The sequence below is a fragment of the Lactuca sativa genome, chromosome 9 (genome assembly GCF_002870075.4).
Source record: "Lactuca sativa cultivar Salinas chromosome 9, Lsat_Salinas_v11, whole genome shotgun sequence".
NCBI lineage: Eukaryota > Viridiplantae > Streptophyta > Magnoliopsida > Asterales > Asteraceae > Lactuca > Lactuca sativa.
This window is the reverse complement of record NC_056631.2, coordinates 120,096,077-120,120,281: the sequence shown is the minus strand read 5'-3', so window position 1 is coordinate 120,120,281 and position 24,205 is coordinate 120,096,077. Positions and strand designations below refer to the sequence as shown.

Sequence of the window (24,205 nt, the reverse complement as noted above, 5' to 3'; positions counted from 1 at the left end):
TGTCTAAGGGGACTTCTATCCCAAATCCTGGTAGACTTTCCGGTCCTACCCATATCGACCTTCCATTCTGTAACCTCTTGACCTTCCGGTCCTTACCAACGTAACATACATAGCACATACATATATATCATCTTGATCTTTCGGTCCTTATCATACATAACATACATAACACATACATATCACATAACCGCATATAGCACATACATCATAGCATACAAGACCTTCCAGTCACACATAGGTATCCTTCCAGGTACAGTATAGTGAGAAGACTCACCTCAATGAAGTCGGATAAACTCTCGTGCTTAACGTCCCGACTTAGCCTCCTCCTATTATTCAAATAACATTCCCGATCAATACACTCTCATGATCTCATCTCTACAGACTGGGTAGAAGGCCATTCTACCCTGCCCTAAACTCTCCTGAATCAATCTTGACCAGAATCCTAAATCAACGAAAGTCAATGGTCAAACTTTGACCCGACTCGTCGAGTGCACATGGGCGACTCGGCGAGTCCATGCGGTTTTTCTGAATCCTTTCAGCCTCTCTTGACTCGTCGAGTCATCATTCCACTCGATGGGTTACACCTGTCACGAATCGCGGGGCAACCCCGACTTGACTCGTTGAGTCCACTTATGAACTCGGCAAGTTGCTGCCATGCTCAAACTTAAATGGCCTTCTGAGGTCTAATCCGTTCCTCTAATCCATAGATCTGACCTTCCCAAGCTCAGTAAACACGTAAAGGTTCGATCTTGATACTCATGCAACGTCCAAATAACTCTACTTGAAGAAATAGCCCCAAATACAACATCTAAGTCCATTTCTTCCATAAATCAACATAAAGCAAGAAGGATAACATCCTATGGACCACTATGGGTCCAGACCTGAAGTCTAAACATGATAAGAGACCATATTTGCAACAAATCAACCCAATAAAGGGTATAGAAAACCCTAGATCCATGGATTCTTTAACAAAACAGAAAAGGATCGATAAGCTACCTCAAGGATGGTGTCCTTTGCTTGAATTCTATAGATATGAAAGCTCCTTGGCCTCTTCTAAGCTGGAACCACCTTCTTTTTGCACAAACCAACCCACAAAGGTCAAATAATGGCTTCTTCCTTCACACAACTCTTAAGCACTTCTAGGGTTTCTCTCAAGGGTATGGTAGCCGCAAATGGTGGCTGTAAGGGTCCTTAAATAAGTCCCAAAACCAAGAAATTAGGGTTTCATTAAATAGCGTGGACTCGCCGAGTCTACTCATTGACTCGTCGAGTCCCTCATTAAATCAGACCAAAAGATGCGCGATCCCACTCGGCGAGTCTAAGCGCCTATTCGCCGATTCCCTCTCACAAATTCAATATAAATACTTATCATAGGGTAACTGGGAATCCAGATGTTACACGTTCCTTAGTTTGGTGCATCTCACCTTCATGATGGGACCAAGCTTTGTTCTATGAGTCAGAACATCTCCAAACTTCTTTATGTTGATCCTGTCGTACATCTCTAAAACCATGTGTTGTTTATCCACACTATTATTGAAGAGCTGGATTTTCTTGACTTAATCATTAGTGCTTTGAACATCATCATTTTCATCAGCGGAAGCAAGCACTTGAGGAAGTTTGGCAGACATACATTCTCATTTTTTGGCTTATTTTCTTTCTCTAATAGCACCATTATTCTCTATCATGTTTTTACTTCCTCAGTAGTTATGCTCTATACTTTAGCTAAAACATTAATATAAAAATGAGCTTGATTTTATTGGAAGGAGGAGGTGTTGAAGGATCAAAAACAGTGGAAGAGTTTCTAGCTTCAACGTGATGACCCCCCCCCCCCCCCCCCCCCCCGCCCCTGAGAAGGAAGCCTTTCTTTTTCGAGGATTTAGCTGATCATCATCAGACTCTATATCACTGTTAATTCCTCGAGGAATCTACCCCTCAAAATATGAGTCAGGGTAGAAAATATTAAGAGGATCTACAGAAACATCAGCTTGTGGCATGAATCCTAGATCAAGAAACCCTTCATAGTCATTCGTTTCTGATTGGCCACCAATGTTTGGAATGGGTTGATTATCAGTTGTTGCATCAACATATGGAATGTTTCTTCCTTGTCCAATAATAAGAATTTCCTTTTGAAAGCCAACTTCAACCCTTCCATCTTCAATCATCTTAGGCTGAGATGAACTTGATGCAGTCACCACCACCATTTACATATGATGATCAGGACTCTCTTGACTATTCTCCACCTTTTTTGCAGCATCAGATTGGGGAGGAGATCCAGGAGGTGGTGAAGGAGTACGAGGAGGAGGTGGTGGAAGAGGATTTTATTATGGAGGTGGAGGTGGAGGGGGATCATCACCTGGAGAGTTTGGTGGGGTGTCATCAATAAACATATCATAATCCTCACCCAAGGACATAAATCACTTCATATTAGCAACATACTTTTCCACTCCAGTCAACCTTTCTCCAAAGGACTGAGTTATCTTCATAACTAGATAAGGTTGAGAAAGCACGGTTGTTTCAAAATTGGAGTTGGATTCCTCTTGATAAACAGTAGCAGTCTGAATAGGTGTTGGCATGAGAGGAACATTCTTAGGTTGAGGAAAAGGAAACGTTGATCTTTGTGACAACCTGAAATTTCCATTATGTACAAACAATATCACTTCAATAGAAGTTATAGCAATCATAGTTAAATTTCAGACTTTTTCGTGTAAGTTTGAGTAATTCAGGGTTTACACTTTAGGAGATATCAGGAGATTGGATGCACTAGGGTTTAGTGCAACACTGTTATTCCAACACTCTGTTATATGAGAAATCATTTCAGGAATAAAAATATTTTCTGCCAAAAATATCTCAGGACTATAAATAGAATTCTGAACCAAATTCATTCATTATTCGCATTTCCAACTAGAGAAAAGCCATTTTCTCTCTCACGGATCTTTGTGTTTTTATACCAAAACTTGAGTAACTCTTTCTAGTAGTGTTAGAAAGCTTATTATGTGTTTATAACATGATTTAGATGGCTAAATCACTAGATTTAGGAGTTTACTCCCCAAGGTGTTCTTGCGCGGTAAACTCCCGAAACAATGCCTAGACCTTCCCTTATGATATGATACTACCTTGGACTCATATATATGTGTGTTAGGGACAAGAAAACAACCAAGAAACACCAAAATATGGGTGTTCACGGCCCAAGATCATCTTGGACTGTGAACTCCAAAATCATGGACAAAAGGGTGCTTTTAAGGCACCTAAAGCATTGGACATATACTAGGAATTGTTTCCACTTAAATGAAGGACCAAAACACATCAAAATCACCCCTCAAAGTGAGTTGACGGCCCTAATAAGGTTATTGGGCCGTGAACATCAAACAAAGGCACCAAAGTGTGCCTAAGGCCTTCATATGCTTGGGATAAAAGTCTAAGACCTATACTACATGTGTATGAGACTTGAAAGCATCAAAAACACCCATCCTTAAGAGTTTACGATCGCAAACTCTAAAGGAAATGGCCTTAAGGCCGTAAACTCCTCAAAGGGGTGTTTCTATGCCTTAAACCCTTCCAAGAATTAAACTACCAAGTTGGAATAATTCTAAGAATCATTTAGAACTTCAAAACACAAAATACCACCAAGTTTGGGAGTTTACGGCCGTAAACTCAAGAGTTTACAACCGTAAACTCCATGTGTGAGGATATATGGAGAGTAAACTCATGTATAGGGTCCTTTGGAACCCTAAACCTAAGTACCTTGTCCCACAATAGCTTAGGTGCAATCCTTAGGGCTTAAAACACTTATATAAACTGTATATTATGTTCTAGGATGTCTTAACATTATCAATTAGTAATTTAAGACTAATTGAGTGCATATATGTGTGATTATATGTTCATTAGGATCGTAGTGTGTGTACAAGTCCTCACTTGACACCTAACAATCCTACACCGTCAAGTTCATCCAAACCACCATCTACAGGTGAGTTTATACCCCTAATCAATGTTTAAATGATTTTAAATACTTTAATGGGGGGGGGGATACAAGTAGAAAACAACATGTTATTAAATCATCTATATGTATTTTATAACTGTGTTTTCATTCAACAGATTTTACATACTACAAAATGTGATGCATGAAATGGTTTTCTATCTTAAAATACCATGATAAACAAAAGTATTAGTTTTGAATTGTTTATTTGCATGACATCAAGTCACTCTTAATTATTATTCAAAACTCTTAGATATCTTGTAAAACCATTACCTTTACCTTCTTGAACAATCAATTACCTTCCAGTTAATTATCATAGGGATAGTTAGAAGAAACAAAACATTATTCCTATTACAAGGAATTACACAAGAGTCAGTTCATTCATGAGTCTATACCAGTACATTACCTGATACATGAGTACATTTACATATGATTACATGATACATGAATACACTTACATGAATACATTACATGAGTACCTTTACGTAGATACATTTTCCTGTGTATACTTACATGAATACTTGTATCTCGATTTGCGAGGATGATATATTAGTACCTTCTGTGTAAATTGTCCTGCCTATCCCTAGTACCTCGGGATATCTAGATGGGACTAACCATTCCGAATCCCAGCTGATTAGCACCAGTGGTTGATGAACATCTACGGATGACTACGATTATTACTTATACTAGGAGTACCTTTACGGGACTAACCCTTCCTCCACCCTGCTGCTGCTACAGAGGACAATTGGACAATCTTCGGATGTTCATTAGGTTATACATTTCGCTTTACGCGATGGCGTGTTAGCCTTAGTACCTCGGGATAACACCTACATTAGTACTTTTTCCTATTTACTTTATTTTGTGATAGGATATACATTTCGCTTACCGTGATGTCGTGTTAGCCCTAGTACCTCGGGATAACACTTACCTTAGTACATTTTCCTATTTACTTTATTTTGTGATATATTCACATAAACGATGAGTTAGACTAATTACTGTTTGTAATAGTCAGAAAGAAGGAAAAACTATCATTTTACTTACAAAACATTCGGGTCTTGGTAGAAGACTACATCTCATACTAATAGGAAATAAGGGATTTTCTAGGGTTTTTCATACTTATATCAACTTCTTCATTTAAAGATTTACATGGCATTCATAACAGATTTTCAAAACAAGGCATTGACACTTAAATGCTTATGAATTCACCAGCTTTAAAGCTGATACTCGCTTTCAAAATAACTTGTATTCTCAGGTCATCAGTAGACAGGTACGGTGGCCAAGTTTTGAGAAGACGAAGCAGACAAGTCTCGTCTTTTATTTTGATTATATATTTTTCATGTCTTATTACAATGAAAGAACACATGTATTAAAACTTTACTTATAATGCAATGATGATGTTGTTGCTTGTTTACTATTTTACACTGTTGTGATACTGTACATGACGTCCTCCACCCCTGAACGTTTCCGCCGTTCGTGGTTTTGGGGTGTGACAATCTTGGAGATATCACATGTTGGATCAGTGGCTCAACATTTTGCACTAAAGGTGCGGTTGATCCACATTGTGTAGCATCATTTATGGAAGGAGTGGATGAAGAAGTATATGAGAATCGAATGTGCTTGTTTACTCTTGGAGGAGAGTTCATTCCCTGAACAAAGTCTTATCCCTTATCAGTGGTTAGATCAAATTCTTTATCAGCTTCAACCTCTTCTTCATTATCAGTACTTTCTTCACTATCATCCTCATCATCCTCTTCTACAAAGTCAGAGGATTCAACAACATAGGGTTTTTCAATCCACTTTTGCATTATTAAAGTGATATGCAAGTCATCTTCAAACAAAGCAACGTTGATGATCTTTGAGGAGAGAACAGGAATCGCAATGGTGATCATATGCTTTTCAATATAGCCTTCCTCACAAGCCAAAATCAATCCAAGCCAACGGGGATAGGGAAAATATACTTGATTCTTGTTCCTAGTGATACAATCAATCAACTGATAAAAAAAAGTTGAGCAAAATCCAATCTCTTGTTGCACACAATAGAATACAAAATTCTTTGCTCAAAAAGATTCAGTTGATCCAAGATTCCAGTCTTGTGTGCAAGGCACTTGCCAATGACCCCTATTAAGTACTTCCATCCTACACCAAAACACTAATGAATAATGTATTTTTGTGGATCACGAGAGGTGCCCTGAAGAGAAAAGTTATACCCTAATCATTCACAAACATAATTGCAGTTTTCTTCTGAAGGAGTTTCAGAATAATTTTCTAATCAAGGAGCCTTGTATGGATATAAGTGTCATACAATGTCTTGTTGGCTTGAAGCTAGAGAAAAGCAATTCATGGTACCAGAGATAGTCCATCAGACTGCTGAAAAGCTAAAGGTTTTTAGAGAAAGGATGTTAGCAACTCAAGATCGTCAAAAGAGCTATGCTAACAAGAAGCGACAACCAATGAACTTAGAAGTTGGAAATTTGGTGTTGCTTAAAGTCTCACCATGGAAGGGACTTATCAGATTTGGAAACAGAGGGAAACTGAGTCCAAGCTTTACTGGACCATTCAAATTTCTTTAGAGAGTTGGAAACCAAGCTTACAAGTTGGAATTACTAGCAAAACTAAATGACATTCATAACACTTTCCATGTGTGTTATTTAAGGAAGTTAGTGGGAGAAGCCCTCGATATTATTCCACTTTCGAAGATAAGGATTGATGAAGACAAGAGGTTAATCGAAGAACCCGAAGCAATTGTTGACCGTAAGACAAAGAAGTTACGACGTAAGATGGTTGAATTGGTGATAGTGTGTTGGAAACATTCAAATGGTCCAAAACTCACCTGGGAAACAGAAACCGAGATGAATAATCACTATCCACATCTATTTGCTGATGTAGGATTCCGAAGAAGAAATCATCCTAAGGGAGAGAGAATTGTATCGCCCACGTTTCCTGCTAGACAATTAATAAGATGATATAATAGTTAGGGTTAACAATTATAACTAATTCGATGGAATTAATGAAAAGTTTATGAACACTACATGTTCTATGTGTAAATATTTTTAGTATAGGTGCTTATTATGAAATAATAAAATAGGAATAAAATACACATCTAAATGGAATAATAACAAGGATAAATATCTTTGAAGAAATTTGAAGTAGTCGTGACAAGGATTCTGAATATATAAGGAACGCTTAGATCCGACTTATAAAAAAGGAGTTATAATTCTTCAAAGTTTCACGTTCGACCCAATATGGCTACGGATATCATAAATAGTAAATCGAAGATAGATTACTTTTTAGCCTTAGTGGTCTAATTGAAAGTCGTAGTAGTCGTTAAACCGAAAGTGTGCATATAGAGAATGTCCAAATCTGACTTCATTAAAGGAAGTTACGATTTTTCTTAGGTTCAATGTAGCAGTATACAGCTCAAAAATCGAATTTTAGGTCGATTGATTTTTAGCTGAAATAGAGTTGAAGATCTCGTTGATAAGAGGTCAATAATATAAAGACAGTAAAAAATAGACGCTGGATGACAAAGTGATGCATTTTACACAGACTTTAACAGTCTAAGTTTGTGTGAAATAAATAAAGTCAAAACTAGCTGACGGAGTCTAAACGAAAGTCGTAGTTCTCGTCGATAGCTACACATGGATATAAAGTACGTCAAAAACAGAGTCCGTATGAAAAAGTAATGCATTTTTGAAATTTAGAAAAAATTTCATGCATATGTTCCCAGCGCACATACCTTCTAGAACGGGGCGACATGGCTCCAGCCAGAATTGGACACGTGTCGGCCAATGGGCGGATCAAAGTGCATGACGTGCACCCCTATGCATGAAGCACATTTGAGAAATTAGCCATATAAATAGCCTTGACTCCCTTGTCCATTTTCCTCACCCCTTCACACAATTCTCTCTCGATATTATTTGATTATTATCCATTTTCCCTAGTTTTAGTATCCCGACGAAACCCTGCATGTGACAACCCGATATTTCGACTTTATGTAATGACCTAAAAAGTCAAGTATTGTAACCACTTTTGAAATAATGAAATTAACTTAGAAAATAAAATGTAGACAATTCTCTATTGGGTCACCTACTATGTTAGATATTGTGTCAAGGTTTACAAAATTACTAAGAACACTAAAATCCTAGTTATAACGAAGAAGTTATGACTATTATAAGATTTCCGACAAAACCGGCAACACCAATAAAACGAAAAACACGAAGTTTCAATACAATATTTTTTAGCCTTAAGTATCTAAATGAAAGTTGTAGATATCATTAAACCGTAAAAGTACATAAAAAAGAACGTCCAAATCTGACTTCGTATGAGGAAGTTATGAATTTTCCAATATCCAGATATAGCAATAGACAGCTAAAAACTCGAAACAGAGATCGAGGGACTTTTGGCCGAAACAACCTAAATGAGAATCAAAGGTCGCAACAATAGTAGCGCAACGGTTAAAAGTCTGACGAAAACGGACATCAGATGAAGAAGTTATGGATTTTTAATGGACTTTTCGTGTCCTGACCCGTTAGAAATAATATAATAAAAATAAAGTCAAAATTAGCCGACGAAGTCTAAACGAGAGTTGTAGAGCCTTTTTACACCTATGCGTACATATAAATAACGTTGAAATCGGAGCTCGTACGCAAAAGTTACGGATTTTACAAGTTCGGTACACAAAATCCGAGGCTGACTCAGCCTCACGACGTGAGGGGAGCAGACTCACGACGTGAGCTCATGGCTGATGGGTTCCAGAGTGTCAGCCACGTCAAATCGTCGAAGAGGATCATGCTGACTAAGCCTCATGACGTGAGGATCCAAAACTCACGACGTGAGACCCCAAATCAGCCCCTATAAATAGAAACTTAAGGGTGCCGGGTTTGGTGCTCATTTCTTCCCTTCTAAATGCTGTTACTCTGCGTGATTACCTCGATAAGCCTTCCCAAACCCCAGTTTTTCATACTTGAGTCTCGAAGGAAGTTCTACACTCCCGAGATTCCCGAGATTTCCGAATATCCCAAGAAAATCGACTTTCACAAGCCGAAGTTCTGCTCGATTTTCATCTCGCTTTCTCCAATCAATCAAGTGAGTTCATACCCCTATAAACTACACATTCAAATGTTTATCAATGCTTTTCTTTCAAGTGAATCATATGTGATTCATAACTACTACATGCGAACTTTTGTATCCAATATATATTCATGATAACATCTTGTCTTTTGGAAATAAAACTTGTTTATACATACATATATATATATATATATATATATATATATATATATATATATATATATATATATATATATATATGCGAATCAAACCCTTTATTTATACTTTAAGTATATGTGATCATTTATGCCACTTTAAATGTTATACTCTTCATAACAAGTGAGCATTACACTAGGGTTTACTATACGAACGAAGCACACACTTTGAATAACTATAATAGATATAGTTTACGAGGAAATCATGAACATTTACATACTAGAAACACTATATCAAAGAGATACTTTCATATAAAAGAACAAATGAACATTTTCATACGTAAATCTGTTTTATACTAAGTTTTGTGAGACATTTCACGTACTTTCGAGTATGCATTTTAAGTCCTGTATTGTATACCATAATCCCTTGTAGGGGGAGCGTGATACTTGTGTATAGATCTATATGGGATTGACAATCCCGCACCTAAGCTGTTAGCTATAGCTAGGCCGGCAGGCCTGGGGTCAGAAACATCATAACATTTCAACGCCTGAAGGACGTTGTTACAGGCAGTCTAGGTCATTAGTATGGTTATAAAACTCACATGGAGTATTCAGAACTTATTGATTTACAGGGTTATCAAATGCCTTAGTGATTTTATACTTACACAAATCTACTACTCTAGGCATGAAAAACACGATTGCATTTCAGTGTTGGAACTTTTAAACTACCACACACTTATGAACGGATATTGGATTTATAAAAGCAAACCTTCAAAACAGTCGAGTCTTTGTAGAAGACTATTTTTATACTAGTAGGAAATATTGGATTTCCTAGGAGTCTTTCGAACATCTACAAACAAATTTCATTTGATTTTATTCAAACATTGTCACTAAATACTTATGAACTCACCAGCTTAAATGCTGACCTACTCTTTCAAAACTACTTGTATTTCTCAGGGATTCAGTAATATAGTTAACTACTGCTTTTGAAGAAGGGACGTTGCGGCGTTAGTTTAATTTCATTTTGACAACATATTGTAATTGATATTTTGGAACCTGGAATACCTACAAATGATGTAACTTTTTCAATTATATATATGTTGGTTGTGTTTACTTTCTTTACTATGTATTCAACTGTTTCGATACTACATGAAGTCATCCGCCCACGAACGATTCCGCCGTTCTGGTTTGGGGGTGTGACACTGCAGCTCCCGAGTGTCCGACAAGTAGTAGAGCATTGTTTATAGTGAACTAAGTATATCAAACCACATAAGATATAAAAACTATAAATGCAAAGGGACTTGAAGTCTCTGACAAAACGTTTTTACACCTAAAACCTTGTTTCATTTAATTTAGATTGTTTTGGGTCGTAAAAATACAATTACATGCATGCAACAATATATTTTCATGGTTAGAACTATACAAGAAGTATTAAGACAAGTTGTACATTACGATTAAACCTCGACATATGTAATCAGATTTGGGACGAATATAGCCTGATCAACTATATTTATCCGAGATTGTACTAACGTGTGTTGAGGAAGGGTCGTAGTGAGCAACAAGTCAAAACTTACCAAAATAAACATTAGTATCAAACATACAAATTTAAATACTATAGGAGTATTTTGTATGTGGAATAGTTTAATCGACATGCTTAGTTTTACATGTTTCAAGTTTTGTCCAATTCCTATAACCCTATTCTCGTATAGACAAATGGTTGGATTCATTCCACAGGGAGACCCCTACTATCTCACCAAGGTAACGGGGGATGGGTCGAAGAAGATCCCTAAGAGGATGAAGAACCTATCGAGTTGGATGAAGGGGATGACTCTGGGACAGACTCAGAACCAGAGGTAATCAACCCACCAGCCGCTCAACCTCCTGCTATTAGGAGAAACTTTCAGGGACCGACTCCCGTTTGGGGAAGTCACCTCTACCATTGGAGCCAGCAACAAGGGATATGTCCTGCCTACGGCATGTGTTGAGACTTCTACGATGTCCGCGGCGGAGGTTCAGCCGATCGAGCACTCCCAGTCATGGTGGGCAAGTTAGCTAACCAGTCTTATCAATCCAGGGTTCAAGCGAGCCGGATTTGTGAGGTCAACGTGGAAGTACAGGTGCATACTTTCGACATCCGCCGACTGGATAGGTTGCAAGATGACACCCAACTCCACGCCGACGCATTCCAAGCACAAATGATTGCAGCCCTCTCTGAGCTGAGGGGACAACAAGCCGGCTTAGATAGGCGCCTTATTGAGGCAAAGCAATCAGACGCGGAGTCAATCTCCAAGCACAACCTACGTCGCAAGTAGTGCTTGTTGATCCCAAAATTTTGATATAGAATAGGACCATCGGCTAAAAGTCTTACTTTCTTTAACTTCCTGTAATCGGAAACCTTTAGAAAGGTCAAAATTTTCTAACTTCGGATGTAACGCAACCATATGTTAAATATATATAGGGAATATCTCTTTCGTGTGTTAAATCTGTGCATTTCAGTCGAGTTCATGAGTTTGTTTATTTATTTATTTTTAACTCCATTGGTAAATCAAACTCAAAGCTCTGGATTGGTCAAACCAAAATTTCGAACTATTAAAGATAGTTAACTCATTGTCAATCAACTCTCAACCACCAAAACTTATGATCTTTTATTTTTTTTCCCTTATCAGCACAATGCTGCCCCGTAGATCTACACGCCGTGTCAACAACGCACCACCTCCACCACCACCCCCTCCCACGACGGAAAATGCCGCATTGATAGCTGCTGTAACGGCTACAGTAACAGCAACAATGGCCCAAATGAGTAACAATGGTTCTGGTGGGAGAGTAAATAGTTCTACGAATGGCCAACATCAAGGTCGTTCAAGGGATTGTACATACAAGGATTTCATGAATAGCAGACCCATTACTTTTAATGGGGCTGGAGGGATAATGGCTCTATCACAGTGGATAGAGAAAACTGAAGCAGTTTTCGAGATTTGTTCTTGTCCAAAAGGGAGCAAAGTGAAGTTCGCTGCCTGTACTTTCTCTGAGAGAGCTCTGAAATGGTGGAATGGCCATGTTAATTCACTAACACTAGTAGTGGCTAACTCTATGGGCTGGGAGAATCTAAAACAAATATTACTGCAAGAGTACTGTCCACGGGGCGAATTACAAAAGCTCGAACACGAACTTTGGGGCCTTACTATGGTAGGCTCGGACATCACGACCTATACCAATATGTATAGTGATTTCGCAATCCTTTGCCCAGGGATGCTTGCTCTAGAGAGCAAGAAAATCGAAAGATACATCTGGGGACTGTCACCCCAGATTCGAGGAAGTGTTCTAGCTTCCAAACCAATCACCTTCGATAGCGCCAAACAGTTGGCACAAGATCTCGTGGACCATGGGCTCTGCCAATACTTCGCAACCACCGCACCGGAGCAACCCAGAGGAAGCAACAACAACAATGACAATACCAACAACAACAACAAGAAGAGGTTCTGGAACAAAAGGAAGAGTCAACCTTCACAAGAACCTTCCAAGAAACAACAGATTGTGGCAGTCCATGCCGCTACTTCCCCCACTGCTGCTCCTGTTACCCCCATACCAGTAAAGCGATATGCTGGGAACTTCCCGAAGTGCAATTTCCACCACAATGGAAATTGTCGGGAGATGCACTGCAACAACTGCAACCAGAAGAGGCACACTGCCCGTTTCTGTAAGGCACCGACACGACCGATCACCCAAGTCCCTGGGGTCCGGTGTGGGCCAGATGTGTTATGGTTGTGGTGAGGCTGGACACTACAAGAGGGACTGTCCTAAGGCAAGGAATGCTGGCAGCACGGGACGAGTGCTGGCAATAGGGCAGAACGAAACGATAGCGGATCCCACGGTGGTTACGGGTACGTTTCTCCTCAACAACGTTTATGCATGCATACTCTTTGATTGTGGTGCGGAGAGGAGTTTCGTGAGTCATAAGTTCAAGCACGTACTAAAACAAAACCCTAAAACACTCAATAAGATATTTACAGTAGAAATGGCAAATGGTAGAACAGAAAGCACAAACAATATGTACATAGGCTGCACACTAACTCTAAACGAACACTCATTCCAAATCGATCTAATGCCGATCACTATAAAGAGCTTTGATCTCATCATCGGTATGGATTGGTTAAGCCTACACCATGCAGATATACTTTGTCATGAAAGGGCCGTTCGCCTAAATCTGCCAAACGGCGAAACTCTTGTCATTTATGGTGACAAACCCAGTACCAATTTACAAATCATGTCTTGCGTCAAAGCCCAAAAATACCTACGTAAACAGTACCATGCCTTCTTAGCCCACATAGTAGATAAGGAAAAAGAAACGAAGGGCATCAGAGACATTCCAGAAGTCTGTGATTTTCCCGATGTCTTCCCTGAAGATCTTCCCGGAGTTCCACCAGAACGTCAAGTCGAGTTCAGAATCGACTTAATTCCCGGAGCTACACCAGTAGCCAAGTCGCCATACCGTCTAGCACCGGCAGAGATGCAGGAGCTATCCAGCCAACTAAATGAACTACTCAAGAAAGGGTTCATCAGGCCGAGCTTCTCACCTTGGGGAGCACCGGTCTTGTTCGTAAAGAAGAAGGATGGATCTTTCCGCATGTACATCGATTACCGGGAACTCAACAAGCTCACTATCAAGAACCGATATCCCTTACCACACATTGACGACTTGTTTGACCAACTCCAAGGAGCGAGTTATTTCTCAAAAATCGACTTAACATCCAGGTACCACCAACTAGGAGTCTTGGAAGGAGATGTTCCCAAAACAACTTTTCAAACTCGTTATGGTCACTACGAGTTTGTAGTCATACCTTTTGGATTAACCAACGCACCAGCAGTGTTCATGGACTTAATGAACCGGGTGTGTCGTTCGTTCCTAGACAAGTTTGTGATCGTATTCATAGATGACATACTCATTTATTCAAAGACTAAAGAGGATCACGGTCAACACCTCTGACAAGTCTTGGAAACGCTAAGAAAAGAGAAGCTATATGCAAAATTCTCCAAGTGCGAATTTTGGATTCGGAAGGTAGATTTCCTAGGTCACGTGGTTAGCGAAGACAGAATACACGTGGACCCTTCCAAAATCAAAGCAATCGAGAACTGGTCAGCTCCAAGAACCCCAACAGAAATTCGACAATTCTTGGGCCTTGCTGGCTACTACCGAAGGTTCATACAAAACTTCTTGAAGATTGCGAAACCACTTACCGCCCTGACCCAAAAGGGTGTTATTTTCGATTGGAAAGAAAGACAAGACGCTGCATTCCAAACACTGAAGCAAGCTCTATGCAACGCACCTATATTGTCCTTTCTAGAAGGAACAGAAGACTTCGTCGTCTACTGTGATGCATCTAATCAAGGTCTTGGATGCGTACTAATGCAACGAGGTAAGGTCATCGCTTACGCCTCAAGACAACTCAAGACGCACGAAGTCAACTACACTACACACGATCTTGAACTAGGAGCAATTGTTTTCGCGCTAAAGATCTGGAGACACTATCTTTATGGCAGGAAATGCACGAGCTTCACCGATCATAAAAGCCTCCAGCACATTCTCAACCAAAAAGAACTCAACATTAGGCAGAGACGATGGGTTGAACTTCTTAATGACTATGAATGCGAAATTCGCTATCACCCGGGAAAAGCGAATGTAGTAGCCGATGCTCTTAGTCGAAAAGAATACTCAGGTCGCCGAGTGAAATCCTTAACCATGATGATCCATTCACACCTGTCCACACAAATCAAGGAAGCTCAGAGGGAAGCCTTAAAAACAGAGAATGTGATAGGTGAAGCCCTAAGAGGAATGGACAAGAATCTTGAAGTCAAGGGTGAAGGAGTTCTTTACTTCATGGATCGAATCTGAACACCGAAGTTTGGTGGATTCAGAGACGTGGTCATGAACGAGGCACATAAGAATCGATACTCCGTGCATCCAGGTTCGGACACGATGTATCTGGACCTTAAGAAACTGTATTGGTGGCCGAACATGAAAGCAGAGATAGCTACCTATGTGGGCAAGTGTCCGACTTGCGCCAAAGTCAAGGTAGAATACCAGAAAACATCAGGATTACTTCAACAACCCGAAATACACGAGTGGAAGTGGGAACGGATAACCATGGATTTCATAACCAAATTACCCAAGACAACAGGTGGACTTGACACCATCTGGGTAATTGTCGATAGGTTAACAAAATCCGCACACTTCCTACCCATTAAGGAAATCGATAAGATGGAGAAGCTAATTCGAACTTACATCCGAGAGATTGTACGACTGTACGATGTACCAATATCCATTATCTCTGACAGAGATAGTAGGTTCACCTCGCGATTCTGGCAATCGTTACAAAAATCCCTAGGAACGAGGCTCGACATGAGTACTGCTTACCATCCACAAACCGACGGTCAAAGTAAGAGGACCATACAAACCCTAGAAGATATGCTAAGAGCTTGTGTAATCGATTTTGGTAAAGCATGGGACACCCATTTACCACTAATTGAATTTTCGTACAACAATAGCTATCACTCCAGCATTAAAGTTGCTCCATTCGAAGCCCTCTACGGCCGAAAGTGCAGATCACCACTGTGTTGGACTGAAGTAGGTGGCACACAACTAGCCAAGGGGCAAGTACCCGACATCACTCTCACTGGACCAGAAATCATAAGAGAGACAACCGAGAAGATTGTACAAATTTGGGAACAACTAAAGGCTTCAAGAGACAGACAAAAGAGTTATGCGGACAAAAGACGGAAGCCCTTGGAATTTCAGGTCGGGGACCGAGTACTATTAAAGGTCTCACCCTGGAAAGGGTTAATACGTTTCGGAAAACGTGGGAAACTAAACCCAAGGTATATCGGACCATTCGAGATCCTCGCAAGGATCGGCCCGGTAGCCTACAAACTTTGTCTACTGTAGGAACTCAATAACGTACACCCTACCTTTCATGTGTCAAACTTGAAGAAATGTTTGTCCGATGAGACCCTCGTCGTCCCTTTAGACGATATCGAAATCAACGAGAGTCTCCACTTTATAGAGGAACCAATTGAAATCATGGATAGGGAAATTAAAAGAACAAAACAAAGTCGCATCCCCATCGTGAAGGTCCGCTGGAATGCAAAGCGAGGACCTGAATACACCTGGGAACGCGAAGATCAGATGAAACACAAGTACCCTCATCTGTTTCCCTAATCCTCAAGTGTTTTTCTTACATTAAATTTCGGGACGAAATTCCCTCTAACGGGGGGATGATGTGACAACCCGATATTTCGACTCTATGTAATGACCTAAAAAGTCAAGTATTGTAACCACTTTTGAAATAATGAAATTAACTTAGAAAATAAAATGTAGACAATTCTCTATTGGGTTACCTACTATGTTAGATATTGTGTCAAGGTTTACAGAAATACTAAGAACACTAAAATCCGAGTTATAACAAATAAGTTATGACTATTCTAAGATTTCCGACAAAACCGGCAACACCGATAAAATGAAAAACGCAAAGTTTCAATACAATAGTTTTTAGCCTTAAGTATCTAAATGAAAGTTGTAGATATCATTAAACTGTAAAAGTACATAAAAAAGAACGTCCAAATCTGAGTTCGTATGAGGAAGTTATGATTTTTCCAATATCCAAATATAGCAGTAGAAAGCTAAAAACTCGAAATAGAAATCAAGAGACTTTTGGACGAAACAACCTAAATGAGAATCAAAGGTCTCAACAATAATAGCGCAACGGTGAAAATTCTGACGAAAACGGGCATCGGATGAAGAAGTTATGGATTTTTAACGGACTTTTCGTGTCCTGGCCCGTTAGAAATAATATAATAAAAATAAAGTCAAAATTAGCCGATGAAGTCTAAACGAGAGTTGTAGAGCCTTTTTACACCTATGCGTACATATAAAGAACGTTGAAATCGGAGCTCGTACGCAAAAGTTACAGATTTTTACAAGTTCGGGACACAAAATCCGAGGCTGACTTAGCCTCACGACGTGAGGGGACCAGACTCACGAAGTGATCTCGTGACTGATGGGTTCCACAGTGTCAGCCATGTCAAATCATCGAAAAGGATCATGCTAACTAAGCCCCACAACGTGAGGATCCAAAACTCACGATGTGAGACCCCAAATCAGCCCCTATAAATAGAAGCTTAAGGGTGCCGGGTTTGGTGCTCATTTCTTCCCTTCTAAGTGCTGTTACTTTGCGTGATTACCTCGATAAGCCTTCCCAAAGCCCCGGTGTTTCATAATTGAGTCCTGAAGGAAGTTCTACACTCCCGAGATTCCCGAGATTTCCGAGAATCCCAAGGAAATCGACTTTCACAAGCCGAAGTTCTACTTGATTTTCATCTCGCTTTCTCCAATCAATCAAGTGAGTTCATACCCCTACAAACTACATTTTCAAATGTTTATCAATGCTTTTTATACACTTTTAAGGGGGGGGGGGATACAAGTAAACACACGGTTATTATCGTGTGTGACATAAAGTTTCACTATATACTCTTTTCTTTCAAGTGAACCATATGTGATTCATAACTACTACATGAGAACTTTTGTATGCAATATATATTCATGATAACATCTTGTCTTTTGGAAATAAATCATGTTTATATATATATATATATATATATATATATATATATATATATATATATATATATATATATATATATATATGCGAATCAAACCCTTTATTTATACTTTAAGTATATGTGATCATTTATGTCACTTTAAATGTTATACTCTTCATAACAAGTGAGCATTACAGTAGGTTTTACTATACGAACGAAGCACACACTTTGAATAACTATAATAGGTATAGTTTACGAGGAAATCATGAACATTTACATACTAGAAACACTATATCAAAGAGATACTTTCATATACAAGAACAAATGAACATTTTCATTCGTAAATCTGTTTTATACTAAGTTTTTTGAGACATTTCATGTACTTTCGAGTATGCATTTTAAGTCCTGTATTGTATACCATAATCCCTTGTAGGGGGAGCGTGATACTTGTGTATAGATCTATATGAGATTGACAATCCCACACCTAAGTTGTTAGCTACAGCTAGGCCGGCAGGCCTGAGGTGACAAACGTCATAACATTTTAACGCCTGAAGGATGTTGTTACAAGCAGTCTGGGTCATTAGTATGGTTATAAAACTCACATGGAGTATTCAGAACTTATTGATTTATAGGGTTATCAAATGCCTTAGTGATTTTATACTTACACAAATCTACTACTCTAGGCATGAAAAACACGATTGCATTTCAGTGTTGGAACTTTTAAACTACCACACACTTATGAACGAATATTGGATTTATAAAAGCAAACCTTCAAAACAGTCGAGTCTTTGTAGAAGACTACTTTTATACTAGTAGGAAATATTGGGTTTCCTAGGAGTCTTTCGAACATCTACAAACAAATTTCATTTGATTTTATTCAAACATTGTCACTAAATACTTATGAACTCACCAGCTTAAATGCTGACCTACTCTTTCAAAACTACTTGTATTTCTCAGGGATTCAGTAACAGGTAAACTACTGCTTTTGAAGAAGGGACGTTGCGGCGTTAGTTTAATTTCATTTTGACAACATATTGTAATTGATATTTTGGAACCTGTAATACCTACAAATGATGTAACTTTTTCAATTATATATATGTTGGTTGTGTTTACTTTCTTTACTATGTATTCAACTATTTCGATACTACATGAAGTCATCCGCCCTCGAACGATTCCGCCGTTCTGGTTTGGGGGTGTGACACTGCAGCTCCCGAGTGTCCGACAAGTAGTAGCCTTAGAGTAGGAACTATGTCAGTACAATTTCTAGACTTTTGTCTAGGGAATCTACATAAGTTAAATTATACTTTATTCTATTTTAGTGTGATTTATATATAAATTCATAGTCGTTGTTATGAATTTATAAATAAGATTTATCAGTGGTTCCAAAGTCATATTACTAATTGATCTACTTACGGGGAAGATTTCTAGGATTGATTTAGTGATGTGTTTAAAGTGGGATTTCCAAACAGTATACTTTGTATACCAAACGGACCCTACCTCCGATATGATCCTACCAGGTTGTCTCTTATCAGCTATAGATCAGTAGACATTGGGACTGTTGAGAAATCTAGACTATCAATAGTCATAGGAGATAATAAAGTAAGACTTAGAGATAATTGAACCTAGGTTATATCAAAGGAAAAACCAAGTTCTTAAGCGAAGCGTTGTCCAATTTTCTAGTCACCCACTTTATCAAGTGAGTGCATGGTTACTTTCATCTTACACATAGATATAAAGTATTTAAGATAACTACATGCTATATGTGCCTACTATTTATAGTCCTGATATCTATGCTAGATGAACTATATATACATTTTTTATTTGATTTTAAACTATATAAATATTTTTATTTTCTATAAATAAATTGAGTAAAGATGGGTAGATGTAAGATGTTATAGATGATGAGAGATGAAAGATGATATAGATGATGAGAGGACTTGACCTTAACGATGATATAGTCGTCTAACGGAGTATAGATGATGACCACAGACTATTCTACACAGTCCAGTGGAATGCTAGAAGGCTCGCAACATGTAGGTGTTTTTGAACTAAGTGTTCACCATGTGTACTCCATCCCCCCACGGTTACCTTATTGACATATAATGCTAAGGAATCCCTTGAACATATTGTCTATCTCAACGATAATCCTTAGGATAGGTCCCCGAAATTAGATGCTTTCGGAACAGAAAGTCAGGATAACATGATTGGGTTATCGGGTTGAATGTTTTGATGAAAATATATAATAAAAAAGATATTATTATTGTGGGTTGAAAACCTTATGTGCTCACCAAGATGCCAAGCCAGACCCACTTTGTTTCTTGTATCATAAGTAATGGCATGAGAGCACAAGTATGATGGATTTATGGATTATAGGCCAGTAGAATAAAAGATGTTTGTAAGGCCTGCATTATTTCCGTTTATGAGTATGTATTGTATTGACGATGACATCCCAATATTTTTAATATAATAAAATACATTTCTTCAGGAAATGTTTTGACAATATCATTATCATGTTATTGGGAAAAATTCTGCAATATTATTCTTTAAAAATGATACTCTGATTTTAAATAAGCATAAATAAATCGGTCTTTTCTGGCCGTGAAGTTGGGGATGTCACAACTTCTAACCTCCCAAGAGGAACCATAGCCTTCAAAGGTTGTATTTTTTTCTTCCCATGGTTGTGTTAATCTTTCCATGTTTGCAAAATGATCCTTAATGGGTTAAAACAATTTTAAGTTTATTCAGAATTTTAAATCTTCCATTGCCGTTTCTACCATTTTAGAAATTGGATTTTTGAATAAAGCCCAATACTTCCTTCTTTTCCTCAAAAATTCTATAGAAAAGTTCTTTGATGCTGATCTGGGAAAAGATAGCCACCAATAATCACAAATAACAACAAAAAGCAAAACGAAGAAACTAACGTGTGACTCGCGTCAAAGAGTAAATTCCACACCGGCCGCGTGACTTTCATGCATGTGGTTTTCGGGTTTTTTCAACAATTGTGCTTCTGCACTAATCTTTTGTCCTCGTTCTTCAATTACCCATTCTATTCCATTGTTAATTAAGCCCAAATATGCAAACATATACTCCATAAATATTCATCTTCTAATCCACCAAGTCCAAGTTTCTTTCATATAATCTTCATAGTAAGCTCCAATGACATCAGTATTAAATCCAACTCTCTTCGATAGGTCCCAACAATTCTAATCATCCGTTTGTGCTTCATTTGTCTTCCGAATCTCCCCCATGCTTTGCTCCATTTTTCTAAATATCTACTATTAAGCTCAAAAACTAGAAAGTACCCGAAATAGAAAATAACAAAAGGAAAAAATGCATGAAGTTTAACTAAAAATAAAATAAAATATGTTAAAATAAACTATATAAAGAAGTGAATAATATGAACCTATCACAACGTTAACTGAATTTCTTATTTCAAAATCTATAAAACGTAAGTTATCTACTCCGTATACACCGCAACAAAATGGTGTGGTTGAGAGGCGTAATAGAATTCTTGTAGAAGTTGCTTGTTTAATATTAAACTTTGCCCACTTATCATTATCCTTTTGGGCTGAAGCAATCTCTATGTTGTATTTTCTCCAAAAACGAATCATCATCAACAAACACCTCAACAAAACTCCATACGAAGGTATGAACAATTGCAAACTTAATGTCAAATTCTTTAGAGATTTTAAATGTAGGTGTTTTGTAAAGAACAACAAAGATCACTTGACAAAGTTCAAATCCAAAGCCTATGAAGCCATTCTCCTTGGATATTCAACCAACACGCTAGCTTATCGAGTGCTTAATTGCCATGCTAGAATCGTTAAGGAAAGTTTCAATGTTGAATTTGATGATTATTTAACAAGACCATCGAAGAAGACTTTGACGAATCAGATTGGATCATAGCAATTCGATAAGAATTGGTAGTGTTTGAGAGAAACAAAATTTGGTCCTTAGTTCTTAAACCAAGAAAATAAAAAGTAGTCGAAATTAGGTGGGTATTCAGAAACAAAGTTGATGACTCTGGAGCCGTCATTCTTAACAAGGCAAGATTTGTGACTCATGGTTTTCGCCAACTTAAAGGCATCAATTATGAAGTGACTTATGCAAATGTTGCTCGATTGGAAGGGATGCATATCTTTCTTGCGTATATTGCTCATAAAAGTATTAATGTGTATCAAATGGATGTCAAAAGCGTCTTTCTCAAGGGTGAACTTAAAGAAAAGATATATCTATGAAAAACTCCATATTTCATGAATCCAGACTTTCCACATTACCTCTATGAATAAGGATGTGTGTGTTTTAAAACAAGCCCTCATAGCTCGGTATGAAACATAATCGATTTTTACCGACTCTGGATTCAAACGAGGCATTGTTGATCCCACCTTCTTCAAGAGATCAAATAAAAAGCATTTAATGCTCGTGCAAGTGTATGTTAATCGCTAGTTTTCCGATCTATGAACGAAACAATGGTAGCAACCTTCACAGAGTTAATAACCATCAAATTCAAAATGAGCATGAATAGAGAATTAAGCTTCTTTGTAGGACTTAAAGCAAACCAGGTGGTATTTTCATTCATAAAGAAAGATATACTAGCGATTTGTGCAAACTATAGGGACCAAAAATATAACTTACTCTAAAAATTATAAAAATAAAATAAAATATTGAAATTCTTTGGTCTCTACATTAAGTTAATTGACATTAAACATTGTTCAAGAAAAAAGATTCTAAATGTATTTCTTTTGAAGGAAAAACTAATAATTGATAAACGAAGACTTTTAATAAATATTAGTACAACTGTCTTGTTATATGATTCTAAATTCTAAATGGCTTTTGTATTGGTTTAATTCGTTATTAAAAGGAGTTGTTGGGATCCTTTGACAACTCGTTTTAGCATGTATCAAATTTCAAATGAAACGAAATAACAATATTTTAACAAATTTAAAGATAAGCTTGCGTTTTTGTCTTTTCTCAAGGCTAGAAGTCAACGAGTTATAACAAGTTGGTGTTGATTCCTTTGACTATATATAAATATTTCTACTAGTAGAATAAATATGGTTGCTTCCGATACTATACCTGTATAAATTAGATACATGATTTGCCAAGTCTTCAGAATGCAGATCCATGGAATCCGTAAAGTTAGAGCTCATCCTCCACTCTGCGCAGGGCCTCAACAACGTCAAAAAGATGGGCACCATGGACCCATACGCCGTCATTTGGATAGCCGGAAACAACTCTGATTCCAAAGTCAAAACAAATACAGCGAAGAACAGCGGCTCAAATCCAGTCTGGGATGCCCACGTTGAATTCAACATAGAACACGATGCCTCCATGCAGGAAAACCTCATCCTCGTCTGCGAGATCAAGCATAGTGGAACAGTGGTTGACAGAAACATTGGCAAAGTCCAAGTTCCTCTCAAGCATCTCCTTTCCGTAGGTGCTTCCGAAGAAAAGGTCAGTTATCCAGTGATGACTTCGTCTGGTGCAGTGGAGGGGACAATCATCATTTCCTATACAGTAAAAAACTTACAGGAAAGTATCGCAGGCAGCTCTAGTTCTACTGATGAGGAGCCCTCGGATCCTTTACCAGAGGAGCCTTCGGATCCTGTCCCAAATGAGCCTCATCAGACTAAAAAAAGCAAAAACCGTCTGATAAAGAATGTACTGCATGCATCAACGGCTATGGCAAACTCTCTAGCCATCGTCAGCAGTGCGTTGACCCTCAGCGGCGACCGAGATTAGGTGGTTTTAAGTACGCGCGTTGACTCTCACCGCCGCACGTATCTGTATGTTATTAAGTACATGCGTTGTCTATTATGTTTATTTATGTATGGATTATGATGTGTATGCAATTATGGATGTAGATTTCTGTTGTATACTTATGCATTCATTTGCGTATAAAAAGAGCGCATTTGTATGTTTTGAACAATAATAATAAATTAATTAAGGTACAAATATGAATACATCCGTTTAGTACGATAGATACGGAATACATACCTATGATTCATCGGAAATGCCTAATAAAGTCCACGGAGAAATTCCATTTCAAAAAGGAATCTTAAGAAAAATCTAAATGTTTTAAGAAATTATAAAAAAAATTAATAAAAAAGTCCATAAAACTAGCTAATTTATTCACTTTAGTTTTTTTAATCTTTTCAAGTAAACAACCTATGTTGCACGTCAAGTTGAACATTTTTGGTGAAATTGAGTGTCACGTTAGTTTGTTATGTTGAATTTAGCCTTTTTAACCTTTTCAAGTAAACTGCCTATTTCACACACCAAGTTGGAATTTTTGCCAACGTAAATTGTCTATATGACGCGCCAAGTTGAATTTTTACGTGGCATCTGCGTGACATGTGAGTTTGTTATCTTGTTATGTTGAATTGAGAAATGAAGGTGAACGTGCAAGAAAAGTGAGCAGCAAGAATTGAACTTG

General features: G+C 38.1%; 1 protein-coding gene across 1 annotated transcript; it reads left to right on the top strand.

The window, feature by feature from the left end:
* The first annotated feature begins 22,700 nt into the window (after positions 1-22,700).
* Positions 22,701-23,732, top strand: LOC111896574 (16 kDa phloem protein 1). Its single transcript, XM_023892542.3, has one exon. The coding sequence runs from the start codon at positions 22,894-22,896 to the stop codon at positions 23,509-23,511; it is 618 nt and encodes a 205-aa protein (XP_023748310.1). The 5' UTR covers positions 22,701-22,893; the 3' UTR covers positions 23,512-23,732.
* The last annotated feature ends 473 nt before the right edge of the window (positions 23,733-24,205 follow it).

What these genes read in the sequence shown, in the direction of transcription:
- LOC111896574 (XM_023892542.3), top strand. Translation starts at nt 22,894, where the DNA reads ATGGAATCCGTAAAGTTAGAGCTCATCCTCCACTCTGCGCAGGGCCTC.